Source organism: Ciconia boyciana, chromosome 1, assembly GCF_034638445.1.
Source record: "Ciconia boyciana chromosome 1, ASM3463844v1, whole genome shotgun sequence".
In the NCBI taxonomy this organism is placed as follows: Eukaryota; Metazoa; Chordata; class Aves; order Ciconiiformes; family Ciconiidae; genus Ciconia; species Ciconia boyciana.
The window spans coordinates 38,631,636-38,653,810 of record NC_132934.1 but is presented as its reverse complement, the minus strand read 5'-3'; the positions used below and the strand labels follow the sequence as shown (position 1 = coordinate 38,653,810).

General features: G+C 42.5%; 1 protein-coding gene across 1 annotated transcript in view; it reads right to left on the bottom strand.

The window, feature by feature from the left end:
• Positions 1-22,175, bottom strand: part of MSRB3 (methionine sulfoxide reductase B3) — an 85,129-nt gene that overhangs the window by 54,927 nt on the left and 8,027 nt on the right. The window contains 2 exon segments of the mRNA XM_072863086.1: positions 5,761-5,832; positions 10,013-10,046. Coding sequence (XP_072719187.1) covers positions 5,761-5,832; positions 10,013-10,046 — 106 coding nt within the window.

Here is a 22,175-nt window from a genome sequence, read left to right as displayed (position 1 = left end):
CGTAAAAAAAAAGCTGAGGAGGGTGAAACAAACACCAACAGAAACCCTGTTAGAGCCTTCACGGCGTTCCTGTGCTTAGGAATGGCTTTTCTGAAAAGCAATGCAAGGCACACTGCCATTTACTATTCACCCACAGACTATGGGCATTTCAGAGTTCAGCTCTGGAGTCCTCCTCTATACAAATGAAGTGAACAGAAAGTATTTTCTGGGTGTTGACCTGATAATGAAGACATTAAGCATCTCACCTCACATATAAATTCCAATTTCAATTGACCTTTTCAAATCTGTGGTTCATAACGCAGGCGTGTGCCATTTTCTTCCATATAAGCAATCACAAGAAAACTAGCAACGAGATACGTCCAGTCAGACGGACGCAAGTTAGCAGACCATTGCTCCTCACCACTCAGCCCTTCACCTGCTCCAGCATGCTGGAGAGTGGCGATTAGTGTCTGACATGCCCTGAAATATGGTGGCATTTTGCCTGATGGCGTTCCTTCTTCAAATAGTCTTTTGAACTATTCTAATGATTTTTTTCTCTTACGTTTTGTTGCTTCCTATCACTGAAATTAACATTTCAACTGCGTGGAAGACACAGCATACATTTTCCCCGCTTCTATGTATGCTTATGTTCCACTACCATTAATGGACATTACAGTCATGCACTGAGCACATACCATTAAGACTTCCTGAATTAAATACAGCAAGATCAAATGTTCCAGCAGAGCACAGCCATATAATAAATCGGGCTTCCAGTTTTCAGTACTACTTCTTTTAATATACCCAAGCAGTTTTTTAGGGGCCTTCCAGCACATTTTATTATTCATATTCCACCCCAGCCCCAATCCTGCAATGTGACCTGTGTGGGCAGACCCTTGGGAATATGCATAGCTTCAACAACTACATAAGGGTCTACGAATGTACATCAGATTACAGGATCTGGCTCTACGTATACATCTCTCTGCTTCCCAAAGCCTGTCCCCTCACAAATGGGTCACACCTTAGTCATCAATGGTAAATTATCTCAAACGGACGTTAAGAGGAATCCTGCAAGGTTAAAAAATATTTGCATACATTTCTTTAAATAAATATCCTTACATCTGCTATCGCTAACACTCAGTATTATTAAAAGTGGAATCTCTCATTTTTATTATTTCAAATTTAATTTACACAGTTTTTGCCTCTTGTTTACAGTTTTGCCTCTCTCTCTGCTTCGGAAAAGGCAAATGCACAACTCTCTATTTCACATCTGTTTAGTCTGTTCTTTGCAGCCTCTAGTCCACAGCCTTGGGAGAATGCTGCAGCGTCCTCTCACTGCAAACACACCAGGAACTGTTCATCTAGTTTAAAAAAGAACAACTCTTGAAAATGCAAATCGATGCAAACAGTTCTATTGGCTTTTAAGTTGGAAAACAGTGTTTTACTAAAGGTGTATTTGACATGATAGACCTTTTTATAATCCCACCTCGAGCCATTTTAAATTACCTAAGCACGCTGCTGACTAGGATAGATGCTGCAAAAGAACTCTGAAATGTTGGGAGGTCAAGTTTAAGTAAAATCCAAACTTCATGACTAAAAAAACCCTGTAAATGCTTTACACATTGAAAAACAGATCTGTGTTTCTTCTCTGAGAGATGGCTCCTTTGCTTTCTTGCTGTAGGTAGCTAACTCCCACCTGCTGTTGAAATACCATTTGCAGTTTCATGCAAGCATTAGGAGTAATGGGGCGAGGACTGTTTCCACTATATTGTGCGTTGAAAATCCAAAAGCTGGGTACCAGGACAACAGTTACAATTTTGGGTCAAATGCCAGGTTTTATCTTAAAAGAACACCACCCCAAAATTAACTGTCTTTAAAAAAAATTATTTACTTGACATGGAGGAGGGTCACATGGCCACAAGGGAAGGGCAAGCCCCTTCTTTGCAAATTTGCAAGCTTCCCATGCAATCATGTAACAGACCCGTCACATTTATTTTTTCCACCTGGTCATCTACATGGCTGTGTAGATGTGTTTTCTATAAATGTATATATTTTGAGTCACCATCAGAGCTCTCCCATGTATGACAACAAATTTCTCAAGCACTAAAAAAAACCAACTCCAAACTCCCAACTAATGAATCTCCTCGGTGTACTTGTTTCTTTCCAAAGAAAGTGGTACTGGAACCCCAGTGGTCCCAGTACAGGCAGCATCTATGGGAATGGAAGCTGCCTTGCCGTTTCCTCAGGTCTGCAAGCGTCTTTGTGGCAGGTTACGTGGCTGAGGTAGCCATGCAAGCCAAAGAGACATTCCCTGGAAAAGAAATCTGAAGCTGCCTCCCCTCCCCACCAATGTAAAAAACATGCAACAAAAGATTGAAGTGTTTTGCGAAGTGGGGAAGGGGGAAAGAAAAGCAGCTCCGTTTGTCCTCTCCAGGGATGCCTACCTTCCTTCCTTATCTCACGTTAATGAAATAAATGTCACTACCAGCCGCAATCTTGGTCTCACAACCTTTCCAAATTATAACCACTGAGGATTCCAACTCCACCCTGCGCTGGCCAGTGGAGGTGAAGGCAGCTTCTCCTGGCGCTTTTCAAGCCGTCATCTTCACCAGTACTATAGTGACGGGAGCATGTGGCTGCTCAGCAGAGCTTGGTGAATAGAAGCACCTTCAATTAAGTGGAGCAAAAGCTCATTACGTTATAAACTGCCACTTTTGTGAGCCTTTCTGCTGAGATGGCCAAACACAGAGTGCACAGGGCAGCTGACCTATTTGCCTTACTCTTGGATGCAAACCAGGCAAGACAAGATCAAGATCAATTGGTACCGCAGCGGAGGAGGGAACATTTATAATGATGGATTTCTCTTCCTCTCTCCCCTAACAGATAAAGAGACTTTTGTTTTGCTGATATGATCCTAGCACCTTTCACAGGCACTACATTTGTTTAAATTAAAAACAAGAAAGGCAGAGACACTGAGCACTCTGTATCTGGTCAGTAGATTTCTGTCAGAATCAATAAAAGGGTGCACAACATATGGAAAGGCATTTTATTAACAGCAGAATTAAGCTGAATTTAATAAGAGTGCTTTATGCTACCTTTTGCATTTAAAATATTTCAGTAAGCCATCAAAATAAGTTTATTCACACGGCTTTAATAAAGGTTTAACCCTGCAGCGGAAACAATTAAAAAGTCAGCATTTGCCAGCGGTTACCGCAGTGGTGTGTAGCTTATTGTGGCATTCAGGCTGTTGCTAAATCCTCCTGCTGCTTCCTCCACAATAGTGATGTGTGGCCTGTGAAATGAGCACTGCATTTCAAGAATCAAGGTGCCGCAATCTATACTTGGGATGGGGGTGGAGGAAAGGAGCGGGGTGGGGGGAGGTCTTTCTTCTCCAATTCCCCGCAACAGCCCAGATCTAACCTCCTGCAAAACTCAGTCTGTCTCCAACTGTGCAGGAACCCTTTTAGCAAAGACGCAAGCAGGCACAGCCTGCTCCATGGCCTTTCATCCCACATCTCCAAGCACTGAGGGACATACCCAGCATGATGACAGGAACAGCTGGAACACGCTGTGCTCCAGCTGTTGCTCTGCTATGGCCACCATGAAAAACACTGTAGCCCCCTCCCCTCTCAACCTGCTTTAGGACTAAAGGTACAGAAACAGCCAAAAAGGTTAGTAACTGCCAACTTCTTTCCCTTGTGGGCCTTCCAGACTTCCCTATGTTTCTGTAAAATTCAGCCATGCTTTATGGGTCAGGAAGATGGGGTCAAGCCCTAAAAAAGGGCTTTAAGAGGACTTGGCCGAGCCCTTCCCCGTTCTGTTCTCCTTGCGACTCCTTGACCTGGGCCAGAGCATTGAGCAGGGAGTTCTTACCTGCAGTGCACAAAGCTGCCAGCGCCGAACCTGGGCTGCCAGCAGCTACCGTCCCACAAGAACCTCTCCTCCAGCTGGAGCCTTCATACCCCAGCCAGGCGCCCTTTCCCAACACAGCTTCTTTTGAAGGAAACCACGAGATGAGATACATGTTTAGCTTGTAATTAAGAACAAACATTTTCTGCTTCTTAGTTGTCTCTAGGACACAATTTCTCTCTACTCGTTTCCCCCCAAATCATGATCCATGCTGTAGCAACCTGTGGTTAACATAACAGCTAAGTTACGGTAATGTTCGTGACTCTGGTGCCTGACTCCCAGGCCACACTCTAGACCCATTCAATGTACCATCAAATTCAAAGCTCACACATCCCCTAAGTGACCCCCTGGATCATCTCCTCCATCACTTCCCAACATACTCTCACTGCCTTTAGGGTTCGCATTCCCATCTTGCACCTTTTCTTGCCTGCCCTCCCTCAGCTTAGCAGTATTCTTCCAAATTCTCCTTCCTTTTTGTGTGCTGCCATCTCTCCTTTACATCACATTCTTCTCTGCAACCTTCATCATGTACTCTCAGAGAAAGGACAAAGCCAGCCTTTTAATTGAAGGGAAAAAGTGAAGGCAGTCCTTAAAGGACTTCTCAGACCTCCTGTTATAAACAGACAGTCCAATAACTAAAAAAGTAGCTTTTCATGGGAGACTTTAAAACACAGAAACACCATTAGTGCTGAAACTTCATCTTTTCCATACCCAACTTCAGCAGAAAACACAGTAAGCCTGAGCTGCAGAGGGCACAGGAATGGAACTTAGGAAATTTATGAGCTCCCAGAATTAAAACATTCCTGCAAGAAAGGTAGAAATGGCTTGTGGTGGGTCCTTTATGGGAGTAGGAAGGGAAAGCAAATGACCTTAAGAGATCCATCAGGGAACACATTAAGGAACTGGCTCTGTGCACGGTGCTGGGAGCACAAGAAGCGTCTCATCACGCCTGTGCTACTCGGTGCCCCAGAGTCACTGCGGAGCCTCCACCCAGACGAGGCAGGGACGAGCACCTTCCGTCCACCGAGCAGACGAGGGAGAGTGCAAAACTCCGCCAGAACAAGGAGTTAAAAAGGGGGACAAAATAGGGTCCCCTATGTAACAAAAACGGTACATTAACAAAGGGTTTCTGGTCTTCTTTATGATCCCAAGTTTTGCAAGCATCAGGCACAATAACAGTACTACTCCCAATGAGATATCTACAAATAAATTTCATTCTAAACTGTATTAAATAAGATATTTTAGACTGAATACTATTGTACAAAATCAACATTTGTCAATACAGGATAATTTTTTAAGCAAACACAACATCGAATGTACTGCTGTTAAGACAGCTACACAAAGGTGATTTTTAAAACCCATTTTCAAGCCATTCCAAAAATATAATATTATGCTCTATTATGATAATGCAGCATTCTACTATTGTATGACTAGGAGGCAGACATACACACAGACATTTATATAATAATGACACATGAACAGCTTCACATGCTGTTTACTACTGTGCTCACATAGCGCTTGTTTTCAAGACTCTTTTCAAGCATTTATCAAATTCCTCATAACTGCTGGGAAGTAGTGAACTAGGTAATTTGTAAGACTGTATTTTAAGTTTAAAAATCTATTTTTGTTCCAAATTGATATTTGCTTTTTTTAAAATTTAGCTTTATAGAAATAAGTTTTAATTTTTGCCCCCCCCAACCAGTTCTGAGGAACAAGTACACCCAGCTGAGACCTTGTATGACATATTTAAACCCAGAGCAAATTTTTGCATTCAAGATATAAACCCCAGAAAATAGGGATTTATAATGAAAACACTGACAGGCAGTTAACCATAGCCATACTGGCAGGTGTTGCTATACAACATATCAGTCTTACTTTTATTTTGTTTCGGACCATGTGAAGAGACATCTGTAATAGTACGTCTTTGGTGATACACATTACGGAAAGCTATGGGAAAGTTACAACATACATTATGGAAATTATATCTTTGAACATAGAAACATACAATATGAAACGTTTAGACATACTTAAGTCACACAAAGTTTGATAGCAGCTACCGTACTTTGAACACACGAGACTAAGGTCTTTTCTAGACTTTTCGTTGTTAAAGCCAGATCTGGCAAACACTACGCACACAGATAATTTCACTGACATAGCAGTTTGAGAGTTCAGAGGGACAAATGCATATGAATAACTCATGTATGTAACTGTTTGCAAGATCTGCTCCTAAAAGTAATCCTTTATGTTAACAGATTACTACTAAAAATCCAATTTTGAGACTCAGTAATTTTTTGCTCACTAACTATTCATTACAATTTTATGGAAAGACATTATACTGAAACTTGTAATTAACAAAGATTTAATAAGACAAGTTTAATAAAACTATACTATAGACATTTACTTAATAAAGACTTACACCATATGCCCAGCACCATCTTCATACAGATGTATTGTAGTTTAATCTAATCCTAGAAAAGTATGGTTTCCTACTAGTAGTTATTTTAGTAATTAAACACTTCACAACAATTTAATATTATCTAGGACTTTATTATTTCATACAGAAAAAAAATACTAAGTCTACCCCTGTAATTTCTTCATCATTACTTTTACTTAATTTTACAAGCACCATAATTTTCTCTGATCTACAGGAGAGGAAAAGCCAAATTATCTCATGCAAAAAATGTGATGTAAGCAGCACAACATTCAAAGTGTTAAAGAAATAAAGGATTTTTTTAAGAAATGAGAACCCATAATAATTAAAAGACACAGCAAAGCAAAATAAGCTTTTTACTTTATAGCTTGGTGGTCTGCTACAGAAAACATATGTACATGGAATCTGCGTAATCATTACTTGTATCGGTTACTTGCTGGTATGCACTAAAGCAGCTGAAGTAGTTTTTACATTAAAAGTTTTGGGGGTTTTTGTTGTGGTTTTGGTTGGTTTTTTTTTATAAAAGATTTAATTTCTGTGAACTAAATCCTGGCAGGCGCTGAGTGCATCCTACATTTCCAAAGAAATTTAGAGCCCTCAACTCCAATAAAGCAGGCTCAAGGAGCGACACTTCTACATCACACAACAGACACAACAGAGCTGTAGTCATTACTGCAAATGAAGAAACCTTGAACCAATGTGAATGTAGTTTGCATACGAGCACAGATTGATGTGATTTTTCCCAATGCTCACACTTTTCTTAAAATACTTGTAAATGTTCATAAGATCTCAGGGTGTACTTTATGTATGAATGACTCCTAAATGGGAAGCTTTTCATATAGTGCTATGGGTGCAAAACAGCATATGCTTAGTGCCATCTACTGGGAGCGCCTGCTTATACTCTGAGTTTACCACGTCAGCTATAAAAAATGTTATGGGCAAACCGTGCACTAGGTTTGCACACGTTGAAACGTTTAGTCCTAACTTCAGACAAAAAAATACTTTTAAAATACAATTTGGAAGAATAGATCCGCGCTCCAGCTGCTAATATACAAATAGAAAAAGAGCAAGTAAAAACACTTCACTAGTGCAACTGTTAATTGAGTTTATGAATAATCCAGCGTGACGCGCACATGCTTACAAAATAGTGTTTCAAAGAAGACACAGAAGGTCACCGCTGTTCTAAGATACTTCTTTGCATTATTTCATTCATTTAACTTTTTGGGGGGGGGAAAAAAAAATTTTTCACTTGCTTCTGATCTACAACTACGACCTTATACTAAATATAAAGTAAACATTACTTTGTATTACTTTATTCCTTACAGGAAGGACAGAGGTACCATTCCAAGCATAGAAATGGAAGTGATACTTTCATTCAAGTCCTTGTCCTGCAAATATTTAACTGCATGGAGTTTAAAACTGTGTTCAGAAGCCCAATTTACAGCTCTGCCAGTACTTTGCTCCCTTATGCTGAGTGGGCAGGAGTTCCAGAAAGTTAGAAAATCTCCTTCTGTATGGAATTTGCCATTCAACTAGAAGAAGACCAAACTCCACACCATTCCAGACTCGGTGGGCACATAGCATGGTGGTACGGTTGCAGGGCTGCAATGCGCACAGAACTGGGTGGTGGGAAAAGTACTAACTCAAAGAGTTATGTTATAAAAAAGTCATGAGAACTCGGGGCATTTTCTGTATATTCAAAAGTTAAAGTCACAGTGCATTGTGGCATTTAAGCAGATGTTGGCTCTAGACCTCGTTCCCATGTTTAATACATGCTATACCATTTACTTGCAACCCCCTCAATACACCACACACAAAAACCAAACCAAAGACAAAGCAAGTCTACGTTAATTTATAAGCATCTGGGGAATTTAGATTACTCTTAAAATATGTGAGATATGTGACCGTATATTATTGCACTGTTAGCAGATGAATTTGGGTTTATTACATATAAATACCTATATATCTCTCTCTATATATATATCTATAAAGTAGCCAGTCAGTGGAACTCAATCTATTAATGTTTGCAGTTACGGATCAAAGGGACAGGAATAAACAGTAGTGTTATGAGCTTTTTATTCCAAAATGTGACTACTGGATTATGCCAGAAAAACGATTTGACACAATAGCTAACGTAATGCTTTGCAACCAGGTACACAATAGCAAAACCTCCCATGGGCTGTGTTTCTAGCTGACCAACTTTGAGATCTCCTTTTCAGAGCAGGAACAAAATGGCCAGAAGACCGAGTGCCCCCATTTTAAGGTAGACACCAGCAATATGAGCGCACATCAAAAGGTGCATAATGAGGGCTAAGGAAATTTGCTTACCCTATATTTTTAGGATTTTAAATCTGGCTCAGCAGCAAATATAACAGGAAACCAAGGTCAGGCTGACACAATGTGGGCTATTCTCTCTCTTCCTCAATATGTGTTTGCAGCTCCTATCTAGGTTAATGGGAGTTTTGTGCACATGTGGGGGGAAACAGAACACAAATGCTGCAAAAATTGGACTCAGATTTAGTTCAAATAAAGTGTAATCAGCTTTAGAAAAATCCATCGGCTTGAAAACCGATGTCTTATCACTGAAAAAAAATCTTTAAAACATCACCTCCATATGCTTGTTAAGTCCAGCTCTGGGAAAAAGTGCTCGTAACATTTTGCACCCTTATGAACCAGTTGTGAGTGTAGTACAAACACCCAAGCTGGTTCTTTTTTGATGCTTCAAATACTGATCAGCCAGGATTGTATCTTTTTTATTTGGGTGTCAAGAAAATTCCTAGTAACATTCAAAATTAGCTCCGTGCAGCTTTTATTTTCTCCCACATAACCATGGACACTGACATTATTATGCAGACATTACAGATACTGTTGCTGTTTAAGTGAAACACAGAATACTTAGGTTCAAGGTTTTCGTGATATAACCAGTTAATGGCGATGCGGTCTTATGGCACCCTTCAGAGACCTAAAGCAGAACCTGGACCTTACATGAAAAGCGCAGCTGCATCTGGGCATTAAATTGCATGTTTCCATTTATTTATTTAGAGAAGTGTCATGTAACTAAAGAATATGCTGTCAGATGAATGAAATAATTAAGTTTTAAATTCTGCACACTTTTTGTACATAATTTTCATTGCAACATATCTGGTTTATAATAAAAATGTAAAAAGGGATACACAGAGTATAACTATAGTATACTGCTAAAGATTTTGAAAAATATTTTTAAGTCCTATGATTTAATAGCAATTGATATGCTAAATTCTTTTATGCATCTTTTTAAAAAAATTATAAATGGCATTTAATAAATTATTTTCTGTTTAAGTCCACTGTTTTTGCCAAGAATGAGGAAAATGATATAAAATTGAAGAGAGAATATGTTGGACAAGGAAGTCAGACAGCATTTCCAAGCATCCTCAAATCTCGTATATGAAAACCCTCACACAAGCCAGTGACTTTTATTAAAAAAAAAAAAGCAACAAACTTTGGGTTCAAAGGAAAATTTAAACAAACCAGAGCAACCCATAGCACATGGTTTCCTGCAGCAGAGACACCCATTCCTAAAAGGGCCTTCATTATGCATGACACAACAAGCAGCACCCATTCAACCTGAGGGAAGCCCACAGGCTCGCAGGGCCACTGGCTGGCTCTTTGTCACCAAATGCAGCAGGTTGAATGCAGACATCACTGTGATATCCTCACCAACAAAACCAGAGGCAAAGAACAGGGGCAAGAGCTGAGTAGGGAAGAAAAAGAAAAAAAAAAGAAAAAAAAAAGATGAGAACAAATTAAAACATCAAAAATGTTAAGATACATTCACAGAAAAAACAATGCTTACAATTTTATGAGACCACCACATGGGAGCACAATTCTAAATGCAATTTTCTTAGTACGTTTAGGCCATTTCTGATCCCCCCCTTAACATTTTGATATGTATTACATAGGATTCAGTGAAGCAACTTTCTATGCTACCAAGTGAGAGGAAGGGGACGTTCCCAACCGCTGCTTTAGATACCCAACTGAGAGCAACTCAGGGAGCAACCTACGTGGTCAAAAGTGCGGAGGCACTACGGGAGAAACCTCAGGACCTCAGCTAGATAGCAGGAATCCTGCTGTGAACACCCAGGAATGCCGGGCAGATCAAACGTGCAGGCTTTCCAATTTATTTTATTTAAAACAAAAATCACTCCACAACATTTCTGAATGGTGAATGCTGGAAACCAGTCATTGCTAAAAATTGTTCTTTTGATGACTTGTTTGAGGAACGTGACATTTCATTGTAATAAACTTGCCAGATATCTTAAAACCACGACTTCTTTTTTAAAAGGCAGGAAATAATTTGCATTGTAAACTGTCCATGAGATATATTTAAACAATCTTCCGGCCAGTTTAAATATAGCAAACAGAGAGATGGCAGTCGCAAGATTTTATTTTAGAAGGATTTAATGCATGAATACTAATTGTTTCATTTACCCACGATGGGAAAGAGGCAACGCAGCTGCCTTAGAGCCCTGCCATTCATAGCCGCAGCTCGCTTCAGAAGATTATGTGGCATCGGGGACCGGAGCCAACCCCCACCGAAGTCAATAACGAAGCTCTCATGGACTCTGGTGGAAGCCGGATTAGGCCCCAGGTGGCTAATGAGCGGCAGGGCAGGACTCCCAGTCTCCTCCCAGGTGCCCTCTTTCTTTTCTGAGTGTCACAGCACAAGAGCTGCAGGATGCAGGGCCCAGCAACGGCCCAGAGCAGGGGTTTGTCCCGGGCGTTTCCCCAGCCGGGGAGCAGCTGACCACGGTCCCATCCTGAAGAGCAAGCGCATACTACACGGCCAAGGTATTACCAAACCACTCTGGAGCGTATCTGACGGAAACCTGCTTGCGTTAACATGCCTGAACTCTGACTTCTCCAAACTAAACTCGCTACGAAACCCAAACTTCTCTGTGCTGCCGAACGCCGGCAAAGGCGTGGAAGGCGGGCGCTGCACGGCGGACAGCCCGAGAGAGCCATTTCACAGAAATAAACATGTCATTGTAACACGAGTGACTGCGGAGCTGCTTAAAAACAAGAATAAAACCCCTCCCGAGCAGACTACCGGCCGACGAAAGACCAGAGGTCTGCACGCAGCCACCCTGCAAGCGCGCAGTTTCCCTGCTGGCGCCCTTCCCCGCGCGGCGGGCAGCGCAGAGGGGGCCGCCGGGCAGCGCAGAGGGGGCTGCCCCGCAGCCCATCGCCGCCCGCCGCCCTCAGCGCCCCGGCGGCGGGAACCGCGGCAGCCCAGCCCCGCCGCCCGCCCGCAGAACAAAGCCGCGCTCCGCCAGCAGCGGCACCGGGCGCCCCCCGCCGACGGCCCGCACCGCCTCCCGCCCGCGCACGGCGGCGCCGCCTGGCGGCCTTGGCCCGGCACCGCTCGGCCCCCGCCGGCCGGCGGGAGGGTGCCCCGGCCGCCATTATACGTGGGCCATGGCCCGGCCGCGGGGCTTCGTGAGCGCTTGGCTCCGCCAAAACTCTCAGCAGCGTGACTTCCCGGAGCGGTTGTTTCAGCCCAGAAGTACTGTCAGCCCTTCTGGGGGTCGGCACGCCAAAGGGCCGACGCCAGACCAATCCCTGCGCGGCCAGGTCTTTACTGCCCCTGCCTATATGATCTCTTACGGGTATTAACGAAGGCTCCCAGAGCAGCCAGACACGGGCACCTGACGAGCACAGCGCAGAGGCGAAGGGACGCACCACGTCACGTTCCTGTTGTGCAGTCCTTCGGCCCAACAGATGCCCTCCTCAGTGGTCCTGGATTGACCGCCCACACCAACACCGCTCCCCTGCTCTCCTCTCTCAGGACCGTAACTCCCTCAAGTGTAAACAGTTTAAAGGAAATTATCAGAAATCCCCGAGGATTATAAAATAGATCCTGACCTCTTGAAAATGTCAAATATTTCAGTGTTCACCAAAATGTTGTTATTAGTCTCAAGTATTCATAAAGACTCAGAGGATATATAAGTCCTGAAAGCCCAATAAAATATAACTGAGCGTTCATGAAAGTACTTTATTGCAGTTAACATATTTTATTCTTTTATTGCTGACGTTTTGATCGCTGTTTTTATTTACTCTGTAGGTTACAGCAATGCCCAGTAGTTTCAAGTAGGAAGGGGACCTCCTGGTGCTAGGTACTGCACGTACACAAACAAAACCCTGCCACGGGGACCTCACAGACCAAGGTTAAGAACTGCTTGTAAAGAACGAGTAAAGAGAAGAGCAAAGTCAATCTCATTACCATTAACACATTTGGTTTGGAGGTGCTTCACACCCTGATTCCACAGGTACAGAGAACAGGTGGACAGAGAACAATGGCAACCTACTCACCATGGCGAGTACTGCGGCGTTGCCCTCCCACCACGCAGACTATTCGCCCTGCGCACATCTGATAAAGATGTGCAGCATTGCAACATGCCACTTTTCTGCTGGGATAGATGCTCCATGAAGAGCTCAGTGCAAAACTCACAATCCAGGGAAGGGGAGGCTGCTTTTATACACTACTTTTTGTTGTTGTTGTTGTGATTGGGGGTGTTTGGTTGGTGGGTTGTTTGGGGGTTTTTATGAACACGTGCTGCTTGCTGCACTGCCTGCAACACCCAGGACACCGCTGGGTCCTCCACAGTTGTCCCCCGGTGTCACCAGACCTCTTGGAGCCCCTTCACCGCACTTCACCCTTTAACCTAGCACAGTGCGGAGCTTTCGTCTGCCTGGCTCATGTAATACGGACACTGTGCTCAGAGATAGCCTCTCAATCTTATAAATATAGATCACACAAATACAGCGGTAACTATGTCCTTAGGTGGACTTCAGGAGCCTTTCGCTAGGATGATACACACTGTAACTCCAGGAAAACGTTCCTTTTAGGACATCGATATCCTAATATTGACCTATGTTGAAGTACTACCAGCTTTCAAGAGCTTCTATATTGTCAATTGCAAATGTTCAGAAATCACAAGTTCAGCCCCAAAATAAACATAATTTGTTAAAAAGTAATGTACGGGCTCTGTCAAATTTGTCCTTCGGAAATTAAGAACTTTGTACGTACTCAGGTTATGTTTTCTCAACCTCTGTCTGCAACTAGGGAAATTTCTTTGGGGGAGGGACAACTTGAGAGATTAAATTCTGATATTATCACATCTTGTTTTTAAGAGCCGTAAGGGAAACATCAAGGGTCTCAGGAACTGATAACACTACTGGTTTAAGTTTTTCCATATTTAGTGTTTTTCCTGACAACTCAGGTCCAGAATTCCTAAAATTACATGAGAATCCCAGCTCTCATCAAGAAAAATGTGAAGTTCTAGCCCTTTACAAGTAAATTAAAAAATAACACAAATTCTTAAGGGAACAAGAATTTTTTTTTTCTCACCCCAATAATGAGACCTTAAGTGTGAGGCTTCTACTTTTTTTCCAATTTCCCTCCCCCACCCCCAAGTCTCTGGCCCCATTTGGAGAGCAGGAAACAATTAGAGATAGGTACACACTAGCCAGAGAGCCAGGCTCTTACGTCAGGAATTTCTATGTCACTGGAAAAAGCAAAAGAGCAAAAATATTGCCATCCTGGAGAAACCCAAACAACCAGAAGTTAGAAGACAGTAAAGGCCTGTGAGTCTTCTATACTCAAGTGTTACATTAACAGTTTAATTTTAACTACTATTTGTTTTGTTAAGTTTCTCCAGTCCGGCAGTAATTTCAAAGAGTTGTTTTGCAAAGGTTTTATTTATTTATTTTGACATAAATCAAACTATAACCAAATGTTTCACTGATAAAGCTTAGTGGAATATTTAATATATACATTTATTCCAGCCTTAGCATTTGGATTTTTTTTTTTTCTATTTGGCTTTTGCTCACCTAAAGCTGCTGCCAGTCAGACTCAGACGACAGAACAGAGCAACCACTGGGCACTGCAGGAACAAAAAGCGCAGCCTAGAGAGAACCACATAAGCAAGTATTTCAGTACATCATGGATTTCTGTGTCTAAACAGTTATTTACTACCTAGTCATATTCCCGTAACACATTCTCTGCTAAAGCTGAAGCCCTTGGTCTCTCCTGCTCCCCGCGTTGCACTTGGTAGTTTTTAGGGACTTTACTGTTTGCGGTAAATGTCTTGGGTTTGTCATGATGTGTGCTAAGGTGCGGGGACACGGGGGGGGGTGGTGTAAAGGCAATGTTTAATAGCTTATAAGGAGATGTTTAATGGGGTCTGATCCAACCATCACCGAGCTGCCAGCTGTGGCAGGAGACTGGAGCACAGGAGAACTTCAGCAGGGGGACGAGGACTGCTGGTTATTTGTTGGAGAAAGGAAAGGGGAAGAGTTCCAGTTCCCCCTTCCGATCCAAGAAGATCTCTGATCCTGACATGAGCACCCTTTGCAGTGCACAACATATTCTCCTCACACACGTATACCTCACTACCTGAGCTAACCATCCCTTCTGTCCTGGCCTCCCAACAGCCTGCTAGAACAATGAGGCGGCAGCCTTCAGCCCTCAGAAAACCACACATCCTGTCAATACGCATTTGTGCTTTATATTTTCAGACAACTGCATGCTTCAATGCGTTGTATTGTATTTGAAGCATTCAGCACAAAATTGTAAAGGTGATTGATAAAACCTTTGGAAAGTCACCTTTAAAGAGGGATTTTAGGCTCTGGATTTTCGTGTGCTTGTACATCCATTGATAATGCAAACAAGGTGTCTTCACAGGTTTGTGATCTGCTATTAAAATACCTTGCAAAAGCTCACTGTCTGATGAGAGTAAAATAATCATTAACAACTAACAACATGCAGCAAAACTTCATAAAAATAATTATAAATATAAGCTTCTCAAAAGCTCATTGAAGAGGCATAAAACATTTTAAAAGAAACTAATTGTGTTAGCCTTACAGGTCTACAAAAGTACTGTGGCATTTAACTTGCATGCTTGTCTGCATATACTTTTTTCCCCTTCATACAATACTAGCTTCTCAATTACAGCCACAGAAATCAGAGGTATTAGACCTGAATTCCCACTTCACTTTTAACACTCTCAATTAAAGCATGTTCTCCATAGCTGTTTGTGCTGGAATGTGCAAACTGAATGGCAATCCAGTCTACTTTTAGGAAGTTTACATTGTGCCCTGATAAAGGCGGTAATTACTGCCATACCTCATAATATTTGAGTGGAAAACCAGGAAACGTCAAGCTTTAAACTTGAACTTAGTACTGCTATAAGAAAGGAGCCTAAAAAATGAAGTTCAAAACCTTTTTGCTTTCTTGAATTTTACATATTCTCTTATGCTAGATTTCGTTTTTAAACCCTTCCCATAGCAACTGAGCATATTTATCAAAGAAACTCAAACCTAAAATATACACCTTTCTGCAATATAGAACACACAGTCCTAACACATAAGAGATTTCCAAGTATCAGTTTGGATGACACATGCTTTACGATACTGACAGATCCAGCTACAGATGTTTTAACGAGCCTTACTTACAGCAATGATCTTTTGTGGAGGAAACACAAGTGCTTAACCAAGGAGTATATTTAATGTCTCATAATGGAAAGTATAGCAGTTGTCCCTAGACCTGCAGAGCAAGCGGGGCTGGAGGCAGGCACACGCCTGCCCGGGCACCAAGCACGGCACGTGCCGCAGCTGCTCAAGCTCGAGGGGTGCAGGAGGCCCTCCCCAGCCCCACGACTTCCTCACGGTGCCCACAGGCCAGCCCTCTTTCTCACGCGAAATGGGGTAATATGGCCCAGTGTATTAATGCTACTGATGTATCTTTTTCATATTCTAGCTGGGAAGCTTCAGTAGCAGTATCTTCTATATTCATCATTTTAACAGCTGGACTAGGGGAGGAAGAAGAAAAATCTAAAGGCTGAGATCAGACAAAGAAATAGAAGAAAGCAGGAAAAGAAGATGAGGAAGGATCAGACAGCATGGAAGCACTGCTGTCCCTATAGAGGGAACTTACATTCTCACCTGCTCACCCCGACTCCCACTCTGTGATAGTGACAAGCAAAGCCGTAGGGACTAACCACCCTCCATATTCCAACCTTACACTGCATATGAGTTTCCCACTGAGGTGAATCAGAGATCTTTTTAGGAGCCCAGCCTTTAGTCCAAGCTTTACTACCCAGACTTTGCTCCTCCAACAGAGATGAGATTCCCACAATAGATTTTAGATTATTGTGCAGGCTAAAATGATTCTCTTTCCAATAAAATAACCATTAAAATCTTGGAAAATAAACCAGGTTCTGAAATCTTTGTGCACAATTCAGGATGATTTCACTGATTTCAATTGTTGAGAAAAAAATATGCGAAGTTAGGAGGTAGGACTCCGTGTGTCTGTGAGTTTGCATTTATATTAGAATGATTATCCAGAATAGGAAAGTGATTTATACTTATAAAAGGAAAACACTACCTCTGAGCAGAGAACACAGAGCTACATTTAATTTTCATTTAATTACCAATTTGAGCTAACATTCTCTCTAGCATCAGCTGCCAAAGATGGGAGGCTCACAATCCCTTACAGGAATACCCCTTTTTGTATGCTGAACTGGCCACTGCGTTGCTCCCCTCTCCAGCTAGTGAAAAACCAGTTTGGCAACAAAGAAGCTGGTGTGCTGGTGTAACTAAAGCCCAGAGGTGTGTCCAGGGGCCAAATTAAAAAGGCCTAAGACGTGAGAGGATAATCAAAACAAAGGGTTTTTTGAAGGTTGTAGCCTCCCGAAAAGCGAGAAGGGGAAAAGCGCATCAATGCCTCCCTGTTCTGCAACTGCTCCCACGGAGGAGAGAACTGCGAGGCTGAATTCTCCTTATTTTACTACTTAACATTTGCACACAGCAGGGCAAATGTTCAGTACTGGTCCCCTCTGAACAGCCAAAGGACAGTGGGGATGAAGAGGACATCTGTGCTACACTGAGACAAGGGGACGAGGGAGTTAATTAATTCTCCTTGAAGTAATGCAAAAGTTAAGAGGGTCCTTGCTCAAGGGACTCTGGCTTGGTCTTTAGGCAGGGGTGTAAAACAGAAGGAGATTTCATTAGTGTAGAGACAAGACACTGCAAGCCTTGTGGGCAACAGATGAAATGGGAAGAGAAAAGTGGAATTGCAAAGAGACAAGAAAAAGCAGAGAGACCCCAAGGAGAGGAAGAGACTAGACAAGTAAGGAGTCCCCAAAGCCTGGGACGAAAGAGGATCCCTGGCTAAGGGCAGAAGCCAGCAAGTCTCTGAGCTGTGCAAGCGCTCACACATCTGTCGTTTGCAGATTGTTTCCCAACAGTTATGGCTGGCAATACTTCCCAAAGGAGAGTTCATATAGGTCGATTGGGATTTTCCCCCGTCCATTCCTGCTCCTCCCAGATCTGATGCACTAAAATAGCGCTGAGCTGCACTTTCGTTTTCCCTGACTTGGTAGCCTGCCAACATACAGCCCGTTCCTTTTACGGCAGTGAGTTTATAACTACAACAGTCATAAACTATTCTTAAATGGGTCTTTTCTAAGAATCACGATCCTTTCAACATCTTGAAAAATACCTAATCTTTTCCATTCCAGGCAGTCCTCTCCAGCGTAGTGGTAAAGATTTAATTGCTTCTGGTGCTCAGATGATGAGATACAAGTGTTCTGGAAATAACCTTTTAATTTAACAATTCCTACTGGCAAGCCTGAAAGCTTTTTGTGTTGCTCACCAATAAAGAATTCATTTTCAGCACTAAAAGAAAAAACAAAGTTTAAAAACTTCTGGGTTACTGCTGTGGATGGAGCTATCCAAGAGGTACCCTAGGACTGAAGACATGATACTTATTTTTACTATCAGGTCAATTTGAGTAGGTATGCTCTCCCTCTCCACCAATATTTGCCTTGTCAAGCTTACCAACACAGCAGAGCTAACAAGCTTTCTATTCTATTTTTAATTCAGGATAAATTCCATGCATCATTTACAAGGAGGTGAAACACAACTTTCTTTTTTAGCAGTGAATAGAAGCCATTCACAAGAATTTCTATTCTGCTTTTCCAAAACAACTTTGTAATAGTTTTAAATTCTCAGAGAAGAAAAACCCTAATTTTGAAGATTAAACAAATACATCATTTGGAATTGGAGTTCTTTTAAACTGTGTTACACAGTGCTCCATAACTCAGCGAACTCCTTCCTCAGCTTACAAAGCTTATTTGCCTGGGTAACGATACACAATAGATATGTGATACGAGCTGTCTCTCTTAGGTAGAACAGCTCATAAAATAAAGCCTCCGGCTGAAAATCGGTGTGACTGAAGAAGACTTCCAACCTTAAACATCAAAAAAGTACACTCTTTTGAAAAGAGGATTGTCTCACTCATTCCTAAAATGAGATGAGTAAAAACCAGCCCTGCAGTAGTTTGCTGAGCGTGCACTCCGGTCCCGCACAGCACAGACAGGCTGCAGTGCGGAAGGTGTGAAGGAAGCTGCCACTTCTACTGCACAGAGAAGCTGAATTCTGAAACATCGCAGATGAGTTTAATTTGATGACCTTGTTTTATGAGGAAATGTGGAAATGACACTTACTAGTCCACTGAAGGAGACAAGGTCCCTGAACACGTCAGAACTAAAAACAGTTGTGATTTCAGCCATGGTTTTGGCCTCTGATTTAATGAGCTCTCGGAGTAAAATCTGTGTCAGGAAATAAAAAACCCCAAAGAGACAACACTCCCTGCCACAGCAGCAAACTAAAGCATCCTCAATGCAGGATCAGATGCCATGGGGTTATTACAGTGTATATAGGAAATAACTAACATATAATCAGTAAGTCTATGGCCAGCAGATTTTTAAGATATTTAAAACTCTTTCAATTGAAAAAGTGGTTGGTGCTAAAATCCACCTACATGTTTATGCACGTAATGTGCCTATAAACGCCATGCACCCTACTAGAAAAATAAACTCCTAGTGCAAAAGACACACATAGACCCACATCCTACCCAAACATCAGCCTGTGTCATTTCATTCAGCATTCAATTCTTCAGCCCAAACCATTTGTGACCTGAATTATCTCCCTGTATTTTTATAATTTACATGAGAAAATATAATTTTTAGATCAGACCGTGAACCAGACCTGACTATCGTCTTGCATATTGTAAAAAAGCTTGTAAGTAAAGCATGGGGTTTGTAAAATTTAGTTATGATCTCTCCATTACCTAGCATAACTGCATTTCAGACCAATTCAGGTTGGTTGCTTCTTTTTTTACCATCCCAGCTACTAGAAAAGCATTTCGAGTTAAAGACATCATAGCTGCCAATCTTTCCCCAGCAGTCTCCCTTACATGGAAATTTTCTATGTGGCTTTCCCTAAAAACTAATACCGCTCACCACCACAGAGAGGAGCCATCTCCCTTTCATAAAATTAGGTATTACACAGTCTCATGAGTTGTCCTTCAAGCAACATCCTTCAAATAACATTCTCAGCACACACAAGTCTATGCATATGTCAACAGAATAAAGGCAATCTTTAAAAATGTACCTTTGATCACACGGGTTATGTCATGATGGTATGTAGAGCAGCCTTATGAATATACAAGAAAACCTCAGCCTTTTATCCAAAAATAGTTTAAAAAATTACAGCATGAAGAAATTCTGACACTGCACAAAAAAGAAAAGTTCATACACTGTAATAGTAACATTAACCATCCTAAAACCAAAGAACCTTTATGCAGTTGAAAAAAAAATTAAAAGAACATCTAAAGCATACCAAAATAAAATTCCATCAAGTAAAACAGAAATTCCTAAGCCTTCCCTAGTCAGAGATGTACTTTTATTTTTATGAATAGCAGTGAGAAGACACTACAGCAAATAAGGAAAGAGTATTTACCTTTATACTTTAAATCTTCTTTGAACAGTACAATCAGATGAATTAATACTGAATGTCAATGACTGAGAAGTGAGAGAACACAGAAAACTATTTCTGTCCTAACAGCAATACATTTGCTTCAGATATAAAGATTTTATTTTAAACCACTGCCCAAAGTGGATTAATTTAACAAATACTTTTATTTAAACTTCTGTAACACCATTTTCCTAAAACAAATCTTCACTTGGTTAGGCTATCGTTAAGTATGTTGATTACCAAAAAATATATAACTTTACACAAAACTTTCTGCCACTATTTAATGACCAGGATTATATGTACATCTCCCTGTATTTAGGTAATTACAGGGATAAAAACATTTATTCAGGACTCTTTTTCCTTCTTACAAGAGAAAATGTCCAAAGACAAACTTTTTTCCAATGAAAAATGTTACTTGGAATCTGTGTGAGCTGAATTCCAATTTGCATTCCAGTGCAGTTTAAAAATGCACAAACAGAGCATTTTCTTTTTTTTAATTAGCTAAATATATTTACACTGGATGTGTGGCACAAGCATCTGCACCTCTAGGCATCCTAAAGCTATTTTTCAATTCATGAACAAAAGAAGTATTAATTCTATCTGAATATATTACTTTAAAACCTGCTTTGATTATTTCCCTTCTCTTTTAATTCTCTCAAGTGTCTAGAATGTGAAGGTGTCTCTTCCACCTCTTGTAATTGACTTAAAATAATTATTAAACCTTAAATTTTTTTCAATCCACATTTGCCATCCCTAAATGCATTCGAAAGACGAAAATACTCATCCTATACCTGCCAGCTGGACTTGCAGCCAACAGTAACTATGCAAAACCCTTGTGCACAGCAAAAAGTACTTACCTTTGGGAAAAAACAGAAATATTTCTCCTGCTCTGTTAGAGTGAGCATACAACAGGGCTAATATTGGAGTTATCTCCAGCGTCAGCTCATGCGGCCTCGGCCGTGAACCATCTGCGGGCAGGAGCAATGCCGCCTGCCTGCTGACACCAGGCCTGGCAGCAGCCCCTCAGCCCTGCGTGGAGCCCCCCCAGATGCACACATTGGGCAGCAGCCCCACAGTCCTGTGCGGAGTCCCCCCAGACGGACACGTTAGGCAGCAGCCCCTCAGCCCTGCGTGGAGCCCCCCCAGACGCACACGTTGGGCAGCAGCCCCAAGGTCCTGTGCAGAGCCCCCCAGATGCACACAGTGGGCAGCAGCCCCACAGTCCTGTGCAGAGCCCCCCAGATGCACACAGTGGGCAGCAGCCCCACAGTCCTGTGCAGAGCCCCCCCAGATGCACACAGTGGGCAGCAGCCCCACAGTCCTGTGCACAGCCCGCCCAGCCGCACACAGTGGGCAGCAGCCCCACAGTCCTGTGCAGAGCCCCCAGATGCACACAGTGGGCAGCAGCCCCACAGTCCTGTGCAGAGCCCCCAGATGCACACAGTGGGCAGCAGCCCCACAGTCCTGTGCAGAGCTCCCCAGATGCACACAGTGGGCAGCAGCCCCACAGTCCTGTGCAGAGCCCCCCCAGATGCACACAGTGGGCAGCAGCCCCACAGTCCTGTGCAGAGCCCCCCCAGCCGCACACATCGGGCAGCAGCCCCACAGTCCTGTGCAGAGCCCCCCCAGCCGCACACATGGGGCAGCAGCCCCACAGTCCTATGTGGAGCCTCCCCAGCCGCACAGGCCAGGCCTGCCCCTGCCCGTGCCGGGGGGTCACGGGGTAGGCACACCACTTAGTTCAGCTCTTCTCGTTTGGGGGGTCACGGGGGGAACAATGCAGCTACCGAGTTGATTCTCCTCTTCCCTCAGCCTTTTGCTAGTCTAAAGGCTTTGTAGTTCAGCTTCCCATCTGGATCAATATTCTAAGATAAATTTGGAAGTTTTCTTTGCATAATCCGTTCTTAAAAGTGACATCTGTTCCACTTCCTTCAGCAGAGGCAGCAGCACGGCACCTGCAGGCAGCCCCCTCCTGCCAAAGCCTGCTGTCAGGAACTTCATT